Source organism: Tyto alba, unplaced genomic scaffold (genome assembly GCF_018691265.1).
Source record: "Tyto alba isolate M040663 unplaced genomic scaffold, T.alba_DEE_v4.0 Super-Scaffold_1, whole genome shotgun sequence".
Lineage (NCBI taxonomy): Eukaryota > Metazoa > Chordata > Aves > Strigiformes > Tytonidae > Tyto > Tyto alba.
The window spans coordinates 37,694,350-37,707,841 of record NW_024881261.1 but is presented as its reverse complement, the minus strand read 5'-3'; the positions used below and the strand labels follow the sequence as shown (position 1 = coordinate 37,707,841).

The following is a 13,492-nucleotide window of genomic DNA, read 5'->3' as shown; positions in this document are numbered from 1 at the left end:
AGAAGGAAAAACCCAAATGTCTGATTGAGTTGCGTTACCCTGGAAGTGGCAGGCGGTGGGGGCTGGAGCGGCTGGAGCAGCGTGCTTAGCAAGCTCACCTGTATTTCCAGATGGGCCCTGCACAGGGAACAGCGTGATTTGACCCACAGGAGGTGACAACGCTCAACTGGAGACCCAGAGCAAGGCTGCAGAGAAGACTCAGGGGGGAAGGCGAGACCCCCTTTTGGGGACATCCCAGGAGAATGGGTGGAAACGGGGCTGGGCGGCTGGTGTCCGCCCGTTAACTCTCCCTGCACAGGACAGGGAGGTTTGTTGTATGCTCAGCCCCCTGAAAGTGCAGGTCCCAAGCCCAGCGTGAGCCCACAACATGAAGTTTTGGGGCAGCCCCTTTCCCTGCCTCCTGTTGCAGCCTGCTGCTTGGCAGGGTTTAATGCCTCGCAGGGCTTGCACACAAGCCACCTGAAGAAGCTTCTCAGGCTCAGCACCCTTTTGAGGGCCCCTCCCTGATGCACTCCTGAGGTAATTAGATAACTGCCGCCAACAAATATGTGCATTTAATAAGTATGCTAATTGGTATTGACCAACATGTGGCAGGCGCTTTGTCACATGCCAATTAGGAGTGCCTAAGAACTGCTGGAGATATGAGAGGCTGGTGATTAGACCTCAGGGTGGGGATCTGAGGAGAGAGCAGCTGCTAACTCGGCTGTGCTGGCACGTCCTGCCTGGGCAGGACCCTGCAGCCCTGGCAGAGAGGGAGAGCAAGGGATGGGATGAGCACAGGGGTGTGCAAGGTCCTGCTTATCAATCCTATAAGCATGCAGGGGCATGCCTGCGATGGATTGATTTGACTGGTAACGACCATGCACAGTGGTTTTCTTTATGCCCCCGGGGGTGTAGGGGGTGGGATAAAACACTTGGATTGAAGGGACCTGCTTTTGCCTGGGTACGTTAAGGCAGGGCTGGGGCAGGCCACATGGGACTGGGAGGAGAGTCCTTCGAGTTCAGCCTGCATGTGGTGGCAGACCTTGTGCTGAGCGCAGAAGAAGAGGGTAAATGGTCAGCCACTGCCTCTGTCCTTTCCCTGGGATTCTCTGGGCTTGCCCATGCTCCTCCTGCAGCCCGGCATCACCCAGTGTATTCAAAACATGAGCATTAGCTCTCCCGTCCCTTTAAGGGGTTTATTCCTTCATCAGACATGCATGAGACATCCAGCAGTCTCCCTCCGACCCGTGGGCACTGCCAGCTAAAATTTCAGCCCAAACCAATAGCATGGTAGAGAGGTTCATCCACAGCAAATTATAGGTGTGTATCTCAGCTAGATGCCTTCTTCATGAGCAGCAGGGGGAAGAGGTCCCGAGATGCTCACGGGTGGTACCACCTTGGTGCTGGCGTTGCCCAACTCTACCTGTGTGGCCAGAGCTGCTTCCCAGGGTGTCTTGCTGCTCTGCTGCCACCCACATTTGCAGGTGTTTAGCTATGGGGTGTCCATCACCCCAACACAAGCCCCGCTCCCACACGAGCTGCTTCCCACTGCGTGCCTGCAGCAGCCTCCCCACAGCGGCTCAGTCGCTCTCATTCACCTGGATTGGTTTATTTAGTGCAACCATTAATTAATTTTGTTTGGGTAGGAAGGACAAGTCCCCTGAGACTGTCTGTGCGCTGGAGACGGTTACTGCATTGGTGTCTGAAAGCTTCAGCATACAGAAACCTCTTGTTGCTGTCAGCCAGGCACAATTAATTAACCAGTACCATTCAGAAACTGCAGTCCAGTGTGTCTCTATTGTGTAATGAGGCTGGCCCTGGGACATCTTTACTGAAAGCCCCACTTGGGGGGTAAAAGGGGCTCAGCTACTGCTAAGACCCCAAAGCTACATCAAATCCACCATCTTTTCCTAAGAGGGGTCCCAGGCACTGCATGGAAGGGCCACCCAACTCTCCTGGTGGTACTTACGGGCTCCGACCTCCCTCCTGATGGAGGGCCCCAAGGTGGGAGCTAATGCTCCCGTCTTCTGCTGCGTGATGGCTCCTGGGGCTGTAAGCTCAGCTGAAAGGCCAAAGCAGAAGCTTTTGATGGTCCCTCTTGGCTTGGCCCAAATTGAGCCTCTGCATCCTTTTTAGAAGAGCAGGAGAGGTTGACCCTTGCTTTCTCCAGGCTGTGCCACCATCTTGGCACACGTAGCTGGTCCCGGAGCTCAACAGCAAGTGAAAAGGAGCAAGAGCTGGTTGGTTTTATATGCTATCAGGAGCACATTTCTCAGTAATACAGTGACCTAATCTCACTCTTATTGATTTTTTGAGCTATATATACACACACACACACACATACACAGGGGGAGAGGCACGCACTGCTGAAAATACAAAATCCTGAACTCGGGGAAGGGCAAAAATAGTTTCCTTCAGGCTTGTTTTCAAGCCCAAGGAAATGAAGGAGCACGCAGGTGGCCTGACCCAGCTCTGGGTGGGTGTATGAAATAGGCCTCTGTCCCCAGCCCCGTTAGCACTGCAGGAACATGGTCTGTGCTGTATTTAAGTAGGTGCTCCTTCCCAGTCCCAGGGCCGGAGGTATCTAGCTTCCCAAGAACATCACTTTCTGTTATTTCTGCTCCCCTCTCTGGAATATGCAAAGTGGAAGGAGAAAAGCCCCAGCAAATTATGCAGAGCAGTTTATCTGACAAGCCAGCGCTCTCCCAGATAACGGAACAAACAGAGTTTGTCTCCTGGTCAGGGTGACACTTTGCCACAAAAGAAGAGCAGGAAGAAGTTAATTAAACTCTAAAGAAGCCATTTATTAGAAAAGGAAAGTAAGACATGGCTTTTCTTCAATACTGGAGAAAGGTTCATTATAGAAGGAAACCATTCTTTAGCAGTTAATAAACTATTTCCTACCACCTGGCTTTGAGGAATGGATAATGGAGTGTCCGTGGCTCATTTTAATGTGCAGTTTTGCAAGGTGTCCATGGCCCATTGGCTAAAATGGTTTAGAAAACAGCTGTCTCTGAAAACTAGGGAGCTGGAGAGCTTGGCAGGTTGGTAACTGAAGGTAGAGCCTTTGGCGCGTCATCTTCCATTTGCCCCGCACACACAACTGCCACGCTGTTCCTGCTGGGACGTGCTGGTGGCGTGCTGTGTCACTGGGCAGAAAGGACATTTCTCTGTCCATGCCTACAGCAAAAACCAGGAGTCGCCTGCAGACCGGGAGCCCTCGTCGAGCTGGCTGGGTACCGGCTGGAGCACATCTGGAATGCTTATTCCAGATGTGCTGGCAGGGACAGCCTTTTTCCTGCTGAGGGCTGACGCTTTAAAGAATTCATTGCCACTGGATATATTCTAAAAACAAAAAACCCAACCAAACATGACTTTGGATGACAGGGAGCCAGACACTCAAACAGCAGCTATAAAGTCCCAGCTCCTCCATGCTGAGAAACCATTTAAACCCTGAGCCTGTTTGCTCCCAGCTGCATTCGATTTACCCTGATAACTCTCTCCCTTTGGGGTAGGAAACTGAAACCCTCTTTTTTTCCTCCAGGTCTGAAAGCACCCGCTTTCACAGAGGAGCTGGTAAATACCACAGCTACAACTCCAGAGAAGAATTTACAAGCAATGGAAAAGACTACTTATTTTAGAGAGGTTTTTTCTCATTTCAGCTTATGTTAGCTACGTTAAAATTCAACAACCTTATTATCTATAAAGCCAGTATGCGTGGTGGTAAATGTGACTTTCCTACCTGCACCCTCCTCCCCTGTGGAGGATGGTGCCTTGAGGAGATGCTTATGCACTTGCTGATGATATAGCATTGACATGCATTTCATCGTGCATCAATCTGGCTGTGTCTCCCTGAATTTGGGGAGTCCAAGCGGGTCCAGGGGAAAAAAAAAATGAAATAACAACATTTGCTGGCAATGCTGAGTTAATACCAAAAAGATTAAAATACAGCCAACCTCCAAGAATGGGAAAAGGACCTTATGATACTTAGTGAGCGGGTAATAAAACGGCAGATGAAATTCAAGGCTGCTAAATGAAAAACAATGCACAGGGGAAAAATCATTCTAACTTTACACATACTGTGATGGGCTCTGAACTGGCTATTACTGCTCAGGAAGGAGATCTGAGAGTTATGCTAGAAATATCTATCAAAATGACACTTCATGCTCCGTAGTAGCCCAAAAAACAAATATAATGATAGGAATTACAGGGAGGTAAGAGAGAGTGAAATGGGGAATGTTACTATGCTGCTTAATGAATGTCTGGTATATCCCACCTTGAATAATTTGTGAGTAGCTCTAGTTTTCCCACCACAAAAAATGGATGGGAAGAAGCCTAGAAAATTATCCACTGAAGGCAAGGATTGATAAAGGCAGTGGCCAGATATCAAATAATTTGTATTGTAGAGCTGAAGAATTAATCAACAATGATCGCTCAGTTCAAGAAACACTTGGTATCAGGAGCAGGGAACATCTAGAGAAGTTCCAAGAGGCAAACCCTTCACCCAGCACCCAGTTAAAAAGTAGAACTCTCCGCCATGGGAAATTATAGGTGCTGAAAGCTTACATAGTCTCAAAAAGTGGTTAGGTATTTTCACATAAAAGATGACGCAGTGTGTGATGAAATGGTTGTTTCTCCCCATCCCGTTGCAGAGCGGCCGCATGGTTTGGCAAACAGAAGGAGCTTCGCCGGCGGCTCGCTCGGACCTGCCCTGTGCCACCGGCAGGAGCCGATGGGACAATCCAGCCGGTGCCTTTGCCTTTCTGCCTTTTCCATCTCCGTCCAGACCTGCTGAGCTCATTTCGGAGGCTTCTGAGCAGCTGGGCGCGCTCCCAAACGCCATCTCTGAAATGGCTTCATTTGGCCCGGAGTGGAATTCCGTCCAATTCATAATTTTACTGTGAGTATTTTAAAAGCGTGCTGAAGGCGTTCGTGGTGTTTTCCCTCTGTCGCAAATCTATCGGGAGCAACCCCGCAGCCTGCCTGGGGGCTGCCTGCCCTCTCCCCACGGGGTACGTGGGATCTGGGTCTCCTTCCCTGACGCAGAGCGGGGGCAAGCAGAGCCCGGGGAGGCTTTGGCAGACGCAATAGTCCTCCAACTTGGGAGGTGATGCTTCATTCCTTGGCGGAGTCTGGCTGCCGGAAATAATCTGCTCGACGGTCCACTTTATGGCCGGGCAGACAGGCTGAAATTCACGGCCACCACTTACCAAAGAATAATGAAACATTTCCTAAGACGGCAATAAATACCTCCTGTCATGACAACACTTACCAGTGCCTCTTCGATCCAGGAAAATGTTTTAAAACTCAGCAAAGTGGGATTTTTTTTAAATGCCTCTCTGCTTGCTGGTTGCAGGCTGCTCCCAGTTGGGGGGTGGGGAGCGACATGATGTGGTTCGTGGCTCCCTGGGGACCTCCAGGTCTGACCCAGAAGTGGGTGCTGGGGGGTAAGCTCCTTTCTGGGCTGGCCCTATGGGCCAGGTCGCTGTGCACCATCCTCCTCCTCCCATCCGGGGCCTTCATCAAATGCCCCATATACTGATTAAAGCAACATGAGCGAGTAGCTTATCGGTTACAAGGGATCAATAACCCTTGGCTTGTATTCTTCAGCCTAAGTCTGAATACCATGGGGTGGGGGGGCGGATCCGAATAGTCATCACTGATCAATAGCCCTCCCTGTGTCAGCGTGCAATGGGTCAGTGGGTGAAGGTCATTCATCAATGCCACCCTCTCCCTCCCTCCCTCCCTCCCTCCCTCCCTCCCTCCCTCCCTCCCTCCCCGGCATCGCCCTGCGTCGTCCTCAGAGGCCACAATTAACCCGTCGCTGTAACGCAGAGCACAGCAGTGCCTGCTCGCTCACCTCCACTCCTGCCCGCGCTGCCTCCGAGCGGTATCGCAGCCAATTAGCGGCGCTTGATGAAAACCAAGAGAGCCGGGCAGACACGCACATGCGCTTGTGTGGCCGCCCGGGGAAGCAGAGCTGCACTTGAAAGATGTCCTGAGTCAGGAGGGTGACCGAGAGGAAAACTCCTTCTCCCTAGGCTGGTGGAATGGAAGAGGTTTGGAGCCTCTGTCTACCAAAGGGCTTCATTCTGGTCCAGAGCAGCTAATTCCCACGGCGAGGAGAGGCTGACGGCACAGCTCATGCCAGGGTCTGCTGGAAATACGCTGCACGCTCAACACAGCCGGCTTCTTCCCTCCGGGACAGTTTTACAGTTTTCCAGCAGCATGGGGGAGGGGGTGCACAGCATGGATTCTTGTTGTCAGGCTGATGCGGATTGCAAATAAAAGCCACCAACTAGCAAAAGTTATTTCCAAGGGCCTCCGGATCATAACATGAGGCTCAGGGGAGCCCAGCCAAATGTGGTCGAGTCCTCTTTAGGCAGCAGCAGGGCTGACTACAGTGGATACAAGCCAGTCTGCACTGGTTTCCCCAAAGGGCTGGGCGCCCTCCAGTCCACAAAGACAGAATTGGCAAGGCCAGGAGAAAGCTCCATCAGCACCCACCATGCTGGGGGCCTCATCCTGCCTCTCTCCACGCTGAGGTTAACCAGCCCGGAGCCACGGGGGCTACACCTGACGTCCCCCTGCCCAGGGCAAGGGCGAAACCAGGGGGAGATGGGGATGCAGCAGGCTGGGCCAGGGTCAGCACAGGGCTGGAGGGGTTTTGCTACCTCTGAGCTGGACAAGAGCCTAAGGACAGCCATCCTGGGAAGAAATGCTCTTAGCAGCCCTGGCCACAAAGGGAAAAGTTGATGTTTGGTAGCAGAAGAAAAGCTGATGGCGGAAAAAAGTGTGGGGAAGTGATAGATTTTTAAAAGCCAGCCAGTGAATCAGTCTCGTTGCTGTGGTCACTTGAAAATGGATCAGTAGAAATAAAGTGGATTTAAATCTGCAGTGGCTTGGGGGAGGCTGAGCAGTAAAATGAAGTGCGATGACTTGCCTGGGACCCTGCCGGGGTGCAGCCTGCGAGCGTGCTTTGGCTGGGAAACACGTCAGAGCTCTGCTCCATGGCGCGTCTAGCGCGCAACAGAACGGCGCCATGCACCGTGCGTCGGTGCCCAGCAGAGCAGGAAACCTCCCAGCGCAGCCTGGAGCGCAGAGTTTCAGTCCCCCACATCTTTTTGCCTTCCTCAGAGGCTGTAACAGCAATGGGCAGCACGAGAAGAGGGGTGGGACCAGGCAGCGAGGAGCAGTGGGGAAGAGGGAGGCATTAGATGGCAGCAACCCACAGAGAAGATTGACTTAATGGGATCAGCCCTTGTTTTGTTCTTATTATCAGCACCTTGGGATGGCAGCTTCTCTAATTAATTCCTTTGGTCTCTAAAGCATGCAGCTGAGGCCTGTGTCCCATCAGTGACTGCTTGCACTGGTGCTTCAAGTTACAGGGAGGGTGGGAATGACTATTTCCAGAAGAGCTCTTCTTAATCCTGCTTGAGGAGTGACCCCTTCCACGAGGCACTAGCATCTTCCAAAATCAGAAAGTGTTTTGAATGTGTTCAACTGTAATGTGGAATTTTCTTGCTGGCTGCATAAGTGCCCGGTGTGCTGAAATCCAGCCACATCTGGGTCCCCTACCATCACATGGCCACCGATTCACTGGCTTGGGGGGGAATGCATTTCCCTTGGTGTTCATAGATGGTTCACTGGGTTTTTAACGTGAAGGGGGAAGAAAGGAAGAGCTCAATTTATGCTCGTGGTATCACTCAGCATTTTATATGCCTTTGGTAAAGTTGTGATTGTTATCAGGGCTATCGAAATCTCCAGAGTCTGAAAATCAAGGTGAAAGCTTGCTTTTATGGATTATTTCCAGTCACTTTTCTTCTGGCTCTGCTAAAAATAACACAGGAATAGCTTTCTTCGAACTTTCCTATTCCCTCCTGGCTGGAACAGAGAAGGTCAGGAGGATGAAAGTGAAAAAAGAGTGGGGGGAAGGAGTCACGGCGAACTCTTCACATGTATGTCTTTGGATGAGATTGCTTGCTGGTTTGTTTGGGGGTTTTTCTTTGATCTAATCCTGATTAACTTTCTTTCTGCGTTTCTTTCCTTTAGCCGAGGTAATGGTGAAGGCTGAGTGTTTCAGTCCTTCTGGAGCAGAAAACTTGCCATTTTTAACCATTTCCTTTTGAAAGTTCATTAGAAGCATTCCCAGCTCTGTAAGTCGGTCTGACAATATTGCCCCACTATGTCGCAGGACCTTTATCCATGCCCTTGGAATGAAGTTGTGTTGTATATCTTGTGTTAGGATAGCTGACCTGCGTGCCCTTGCAATGGCTATGGGTTTGTTAAGTGCTGGTTTGGTGCCTAAATTTGCTACATCTTTTTAGTCTGAAGTGTTTCTATATGATCTAACAGGAGATAATGGTGCCACAGGAGATAGCCAAGGTGCTATCTCAAGGTGCCTGTCCAGGAGAGGAGAACTCCTTTAGGCCGCTCAGAAATGGCAGAATAATAGTTTCTCCCCAGAAAAGGGGAAAAATAAGAAGCTTGGTGCTAACCACAAGTGGGAAGGCACTGCAGCTGAAAAATCCTCCTGTGGCAGAGATTTCAGCTCATTACAGAACTACTTCAGTCAGCTGCAAGTTTCTGAATTGTGATGATGTTTTTCAAGCAAGGGGATAATGTGATGTTGTTTTCTTCAGCTGGTCATTAGTGGTGTAAAAAACAATGGATCATCAGGTATCCTCTCCCATCCATAAGCTCATATTGCTCTTAATATCCTTTCTTAAAAAAGGAAGATGGACAGTCCAGTGTCACTCATGAGAGAAGGCACCTTTGCAAGACAGAGGTTTGTTCTTGACCCCGGCCACCGTAAAAGCTCCAGTCAAAGTCTGTTTATTCCTTCCTGCCCACCTCAGGGACATGTTGCCCCTGTGCAAGGAGGTAAGTTGAAGGGTCCATCCCAGCTGCCACCTCCTGGGAGGGGACTTTGCTCACTGCCGTGGGTCAGCCTCTGATGGACGTCCTCCTGTCTGCAGGAGCAAAGGGAGAAGTGTTGTTTCCTCAGCCGTGACTTTTCCAATTGTTCCCTTTTCACCATTTCCTGGCTCACAGTGGTCTCTTCCCCTTATAAACTAATACTCTAATCCAAGCCTAAAAAACTGCCTTTCCCCCCCAGGCCTGCTGTCCTTCACGCTGGGTGCCAGCTGCAGTGGGAGATCACACTGCGACACAGCCGGTGCAGGAATTTCTGCAGTGGCTTGGCTAATGAAAGCCTAACTCTGTCGTTTGAATGTACCTCAGGTTAATTAGAGGTGGAAGCGGCCTTTTATTTTCAGTTGAAACATGTTCCCTGTGGTTTTGCCGCTTGCCTTGAGCGGGCACAGCAGTGCTGTGCGCAGGAGCGAGCGGTCTGCAGGAGCTTGCATGCGGTCCCAGCCTTACTTCCCCCAAAATTTCTGCTTCTGGGCTGCCCCGGGGATGCCCAAAGAGCTGAGCTGGCTCCCCACATAGAGGTGATGGCCCCCGCAATAATCTTGCAGCAGGTTGGACCCTGTGAAGCCAAGAGAGTCCAGCTGGTCCCATGGGGAGGAGGTCATGGGGGCTTTCTCGGTTTGGTGGCACTGCCAAACTCCACTAGCTTCTGTGGTCGTAGGTTATTGATCTTATTGTGCACCCATCCCAATACCGATGTGAGCACCGTGTTGCTGACGTATGTCGTCCCAACCTTTTCAAGAAGGATTTTTCAGAAACATCTCCGAGGATGGGAGCGATGAGAAGATAACCTTGAAAAATCAGTAGGTGAGGTGTGTATTTCTCCAAGGCTTGCGGTGCAAGACCTGACTCAGTGCAAGGCTTGCTGGACGAGGTGTTAGAGGCTACTTCCAGCTTTTGAAGTGGAGTAAAGCCAGAGTTTCCATGCTCTTCCTGCGCTGGTGTAAATGGTGCAAGGATCAGGCCCTGCTTAGATTTTTTTGAAGCAGCACCCGAAGAGGTCAGGTGTGTAAGACAAGAAGGTCACTGAGGATGACAAAGATGGTCTGAGGGGGGACTAAAAGAGAGCTGCAGCTAAACCTTCGGGGTCTTGAGACAGCAATAAACCCTTCAGCCACGGCACCCTGGGAGTCACCAGGACATAGCCCAGCACTGTGGCAGAGCATCCCAAGGCAGCCTGAGCCATCGAGCGGGGTGCCCCGGGTCTAGCAGCCACCTGAGGGACCCGCTGGGGCAATGCCAGGTGCCAGGCACAGTTGCAGGGACAACGGCCAGACAGGGAAGCTCTGGGGCTCTTTCAACAGTCTTCCCCTATGCCACTAAAGGAATTAAATAAGAATGTATTTATTAAAATGCATTGTGTCCTGCCGTGCACTGGAAGCAGCAGATACACAGCAGCTCAGGTAGACTTTATAAAAAGCAACATGTGGAAATGTTCGGCAAAATTTCTGCTGAAAAGAGGAAATATATATTTATGTGTGTATATATATAGTCCATCAGCTCTGCCAAAACTGTGGTCCCCCGTGCTTCTCCAAAGAGAAGGGCAAGATGACGCACAGCACACCTGGCAGGTAACATAAAGGTAATGCAGCACTGTATTTTGGGGGGGGGGGGGGGGAAAGCATTGTCATCATGAAGAGTTAAGCTGAAGCTGCAGCCGTGCTATGTATTCCCAAAGACGAGAGCCAGACAGGCCCTTCCAGGAGACACAGACACCAGTGGAGCAGGGGGACAGACCGCTTGGCCCGCTGTTCCTCGGTAACTACGTACCACTTATTTACAGAAGCATATTATGGGTAGAAGCTGATGTCGGTGCCTCTCCCCCGTGGGGGGACAAGTGACTGTGGAGATCCATGCAAGCCTTCGAGCACAGGTTAGAGCAGCATTGATGACATTTTTGTCTGGCCGCTCCCCTCACCGCTTCTGCCGACACGGCTTTGCTTTTGTTTCCCAGGCCTGCGATGGGGCTCTTTTTGCTTCTTGATTTATTTGGGTAGGTTTGCAATGGCGTGAGAGAAGCTTGGGTTGTATAAGGAGGCCGGAAGCAAGGCAGTAGAATTACATAGCATCATCTTGCAATATAGTGATCTACCTCGCTCTTAGACCAGGAAACATCTTCAAAATATTTTTTTTATATCGTTCAGGGGGTACAGAAGGGTTCTTTTATATTTACTCATTTTCTTCTTGTCTCCAGAATGACATGTTGGTAGGCATGCGGTGAACCTTGGCCCCAGTTCAGAGGCATGTGCTTACATCTCGAGTACATAAAGCAATCCACAGGCGCTGATGGGATCGCTAAAGGCTTGGCGTTAACGATGGCCTTAAGTGGGTGTTGAGCCTGAGATCCTATTCATCGGGCAGAAGTGGTCACTGAGCAGCTTGTGCGAGCCAACGTTAGCCCATGGATCATCTCAAGTGGTCACTCCAGCTGTTTATTATTCCTTATTGGTAGCGTGTGACTGATCACCGAAATTACCCTCTGTTGCTTCTGCGCTCTGATTAGATTCCTGCAATTTTGGAAGAAGTGGGATAATAAATAACAAATCATGAGGAGCGAATAACAAGTGCCTCTGTTTGTGCCGCGTGGTCCTCCTTTGCATGCCGAAACAGGGATTTATCTGCTGTTGCTCTCATCTGCCTGCTATTTATTATTAGTGCAATGAGTTTAGGTGTGTTTTTACCAGCAGCAACTCAGGTTGTGCTGAAGCAAAGAGCTGTTTGCAACCTGAACGTGCACTAGCCAGGGGAGCTGGCAGCATTTGGCCAATACTGAATCCGCTGAAAAGCCTTTAAGAGAAGGAAAAAAAAATACAAATAAAGCTGTGGGGGAAGAACTCAACCCTAATGCTTTTTGTTCCAGCAATTTTCTGCCACCAGTTAGAGAATCAAATATGATCAGCCAGTTAGAAAAGTGAAATAAAGACTGGGTTTGTTTGACGATGCTGCTCTTTGTCTGTGTTTTGCTCCTGGTCCACACAGGCTGCCGCTGCTGACATAGTGTTGGCCGTGTCAGCAAAGGCTAGGAATATTTTTATTTTTTTTTCTTTCATCTGGTGCTCTCTGCCTGCTGCTGTCAGCTGCTCGGACAGAGTCACCTGCCTGCGTTGTCTCTGTTTCAGTGTCCTTTGAAAGCTGGCAGCGTCACCTTTTCAAAAGTGAGCATAAAGCTAAAACTCTTCTACACCTTTACTGGAACGCTGTGGAAAAGTGGCAGTAAAGGTAAAGTTGACTGGGCAGGGAGATAAATTACCTTTGCCTGCCTATTAAGTAATAAAATAAAATCCCTTCTCTTCATGGATGGGAAAGGTATTTTTCCCCCAGTTTTGTCTCCTCCGTGCTGGCTGCCGTGTTCAAAGGGAGGGTACGAGAGGTCCTTACACCTGGTGGAGGGCACACAGGAGCTTTGCCATCAGCACCCGCCAGGGCCGGGATGCCACGCTGGGGATTTCGGTGTGGCTGCAGCCAGGCGTGCCTTCCTAATTCCCCTCTGCAGCGCTGAGCGCGGCACAAGTGTTTGCAAGGGCAAGGCTGGAGGTACCGGTGATGCTTGTGCAGGCAGCTCTGTGAAAGCCAGAACCATCCCCGAGCCCCTTTCTTTCCTACCAGCAGCGAGGTAAAGTCTCTTGCTCTCAGCTCTGTGCACTATAACAGTGTTGCAGTCTCCTCCTCGCTCCTATTTTATTTTTTTTTCTTCTTCTTTTCTCTAAGGACTTTTGCTTTTGAAATACTCAGTTGATTTTTTTCATCTTCTTTACTTTTGAAAAGGCCACCAGGAAGGTCTTGTCAGTAATTTAATGGAGAGATAAAAGAAGGAGGAAAAGGGGATTGTTAACAGAGGGATAGTGCCTGACATCTGGACAGGGCTAATACGTGATAAGACAGAAGGGTTGTAGGCAAATCTGCTGTGCTTGATCTCGCCAAGGCAGGGCTCAGAATCAATGGCTTTAAAGCACGTCCGTGTGGATGGAGCCCGAGTTGCCCAAATCCCTGGCAATGCCTGCAGATCAGGTACCTGGAGGCCTGAGGTCCCTGCTTGGGTGCTCGCTGAAGTTAAGAGTCTTTTGGTTGGCTTCAAAGGGATGTAAACCCAGATTATCTACCCTGTCTGTTTTGACCGGGGGATATAAAAAAAGTAAATAAATAAAAAGGAAGCTGCTGCTTCAAACCCGAGTCCCCAGGAGATGGAGGATGCTTGTAGGATGTGAAGTTAGCAGCCAGGGGTTTGGGGGTGCTGATGTCCTTCCAGAAAGCTTTGTGCCACCCAGAGATCCTGGGCAATCCACCTGAGCCTGCACATGGAAGTGGTTGGAGCAGGCACTAGGAAGACCAGTCACTGGCTTGATACTTACTGAGCCTGTTAATTATTTGGTTTATCTTGGTGTTTCTCCATTCTTCCAATGATTTTGAGCTGGAGTAGATGGTTTTCAGTAAAAAACGGGCAAACGAATAGGAGGATATGTTTAGATGTTGGCTTGAGACTCCTCTGGGGCTTCAGACACCCTTGAGCTCCGGTAGAATTGAGAGATAGTTCTTTAATAGATTGGTTTTGTAATAAATCACGTCTACTGCCTTGTTC

The 13,492-nt window shown here is 50.1% G+C and overlaps 1 protein-coding gene across 1 annotated transcript in view; it reads left to right on the top strand.

Moving 5' to 3' along the window:
- LOC122154883 overlaps positions 1-6,270 on the top strand; it is an 87,756-nt gene extending 81,486 nt beyond the window's left edge. The window contains exons 4-6 of the mRNA XM_042807931.1: positions 3,527-3,627; positions 4,635-4,882; positions 6,024-6,270. Of these exons, the coding sequence (XP_042663865.1) occupies positions 3,527-3,627; positions 4,635-4,882; positions 6,024-6,270 (596 nt within the window). The remainder of the gene's footprint in view (positions 1-3,526; positions 3,628-4,634; positions 4,883-6,023) is intronic.
- Positions 6,271-13,492: the final 7,222 nt, after the last annotated feature.